This window comes from Aspergillus homomorphus (genome assembly GCF_003184865.1).
Source record: "Aspergillus homomorphus CBS 101889 unplaced genomic scaffold BO97scaffold_112, whole genome shotgun sequence".
Taxonomy (NCBI): domain Eukaryota; kingdom Fungi; phylum Ascomycota; class Eurotiomycetes; order Eurotiales; family Aspergillaceae; genus Aspergillus; species Aspergillus homomorphus.
The window spans coordinates 11813-14151 of record NW_020291998.1 but is presented as its reverse complement, the minus strand read 5'-3'; the positions used below and the strand labels follow the sequence as shown (position 1 = coordinate 14151).

At 56.7% G+C, this 2339-nt stretch overlaps 1 protein-coding gene across 1 annotated transcript; it reads right to left on the bottom strand.

The window, feature by feature from the left end:
- Positions 1-432: 432 nt before the first annotated feature.
- BO97DRAFT_449457 (MFS transporter) lies at positions 433-2296 on the bottom strand (the record flags this gene model as incomplete). The annotated part of the gene is made up of 5 exons (XM_025698873.1): positions 433-693; positions 751-874; positions 931-1164; positions 1249-1839; positions 1893-2296. The coding sequence occupies 5 exons, from the start codon at positions 2294-2296 to the stop codon at positions 433-435; spliced, it is 1614 nt and encodes a 537-aa protein (XP_025545706.1).
- Between the last annotated feature and the right edge of the window lie 43 nt (positions 2297-2339).

Below are 2339 nucleotides of genomic sequence, written 5' to 3'. Positions count from 1 at the left end.
GAGGGACCCAGGAGTCCCATAGCTTCTGACTCGCTGACGTTCCGGCAAACGAGGATTCCCTAGGCAAAGGAAACAGATAGTTGGCCGCTCATTTCGAGCTTTGATGCAGACAGACGCAATTGCAAGGGGAAGTGTGATCTTTCCTTCCTCGGGTGAAGGGCATTCTTGCCTTTTCGCAGGGGGTGCAGAAGGTAAGTCGTCGATGGCGCGACGTTTCTGGGTAGCTTTTGATCGCCTTGTGGGAGTACCTTCTTCCACATCACAGAAAGTGATAACCGCGTTGATTGCAGCAATCCGGCGTTGATACTCCTTCTCGACAGTGGAGCCTGGCATGGTCAAGATGGTGTCGATCAATATCATATGCTGCGGAGTCATATATCCTGTCCGCTCCAGGGCACCCATACAACTCCAAGAGGAAACAACCAAACCAGATCAACTTTTACCACACTTAAAAGACACAGAAGACAAATCAAATCGCACCAACAGAATCCACCGGTCCTCAGGCCCGATTCCCCTTCTTCGCACGGCGAAGAGAGCCACTACCAGCCCCAGCCCAGCCAGGCCGGCGGAGCACCACAGACCCGTCGAGTACTGGTGGGCGAGATCGTGGCCCTTCTCGATGTCGACTGCCTCAGTGACGGCAGCGGAGATGGCCAGGGCGACGCCGGAGCCGATTTGGAAGGCTGTGTTTAGCTTTTGAGTCCTAGTTTCATTCTCGTGATGTAAGGTAGGTGGGAGAAGGGGGCGTACCATTCCGCCACAGAGGCTTTTCACGTTAATCGGCACGGTGGTCAGGATGCATGTGCTGGTTGTTACGAAGATGAGCGAGATGGCTGTGATGCTGATTAGGGAGGTGGGGAAGACGTTGATCCAGCTTGGATGGTGGTGTCAGCACTAGCAAGATGAGGTTGAACCAGGATGAGAACGTACAAACTCGACTCCGGGCTCACGGTGATGGAGCTCGGGATCGGCGCCACCACCGTCAGCACCAGCCCCGCGATGAGCGTGTACTTCCCGTTCACGAACTCCAGCAACTTGCCCGTGCCCATCGAGGCCACGAACCCGATCGCCCCCATCGGGAGGAAGCGCAGCGCCGTCTGGCCCGCCGACAGCTTGTCGACCTCCTGTGCCGTCAGCACGATGTAGTAGATCACGTTCTGGTAGCTGCCGTAGCAGGCTATGACTATTAGTATCTATTGACCAGAGAGAAAGGGATGCCAGGGGCACGTACTGAAGCCCGCGATTCACAGTCCCGCGAAGTTGGGGATCTTCCACAGCGAGAGCGGCATCAGCGGATACGCGATGTATTTCTGCAGCATGGTGAACGCGACCAGCAGCGCCACCGCCAGGATCAACAGCACGATGATGAACGGCTGGCTCCAGCCGTAGGATCCCCCGCTCGACAGGACGAACTGCAGCAGAATCAGTCCCACCGTCGACATCGACGCGCCCACGAAGTCCATCTTCGGCTTCTCCTTGGCCATGATGTCTTTTGGGAGAACGACGGCACCTAGAATGCCCAGCGATCCCGTGATGATTACGATGAAGTAGTAGATGTATCGCCAGCCCAGCGAGGAGGTCAGGAACCCCCCGAAGATCAGGCCCACGCAGAACCCCAGTGTTCCTGATGAGGCGTAGATGGCTAGTCCGCGCGTGCGATCAACGCCCGTGAAGTAGGCGCTGATGATCCCGATCGCGGATGGAACGGTCATTGCTGCTCCGATGCCTTGCAGGCCTCGGAAGACTGTGAGCTGGATGAAGGACTGGCCGAAGCCAATCGCCAGGGTCCAGACAGACAGCCAGAACAGGCCGATGCAGAGAATGTTCTTCCGGCCGTATCTGGTCGAAGGTTAGTTAAAGGGTACTGACACCCAAGGCATGGAGACGCTTACTGATCGGAGAGCACGCCGGCAAGAAGCAGGAAGCCGCCAAACGTCAAGGTATATGCGGAGATCATCCATTGCAGGTTTGTGCTGGTCACGTCGAAGTCTTTTTGGATCGAGGAGAGAGCGACGTTGGCGCTGGTCATGTACACGTTATCGAGGAATTGGGAGCCCGAGGTCACCAGCAGGATCAGCGCGCCTCGCCAGGAGGCCAGCCGACCGATCTCCGGACATCTTCCCAGGGGAGCGAGGCTCTTCTCTTCTGTGGGTGTTGCAAAGCCAGATGAGGATTCACTATTCGGTTGAGAGGACTTGGGACTCGAGAAGACAGTGAAGTGAGGGCCCTTGGCCTCCTCGTCCACGACCGGGACCTCCTGGTCCCTGTTTCGAAAAACGAGGTCGAAAATGGCCATGATGTGCTTTGGATGAAGAGATAGAGAGGAGTGCACGCTACTC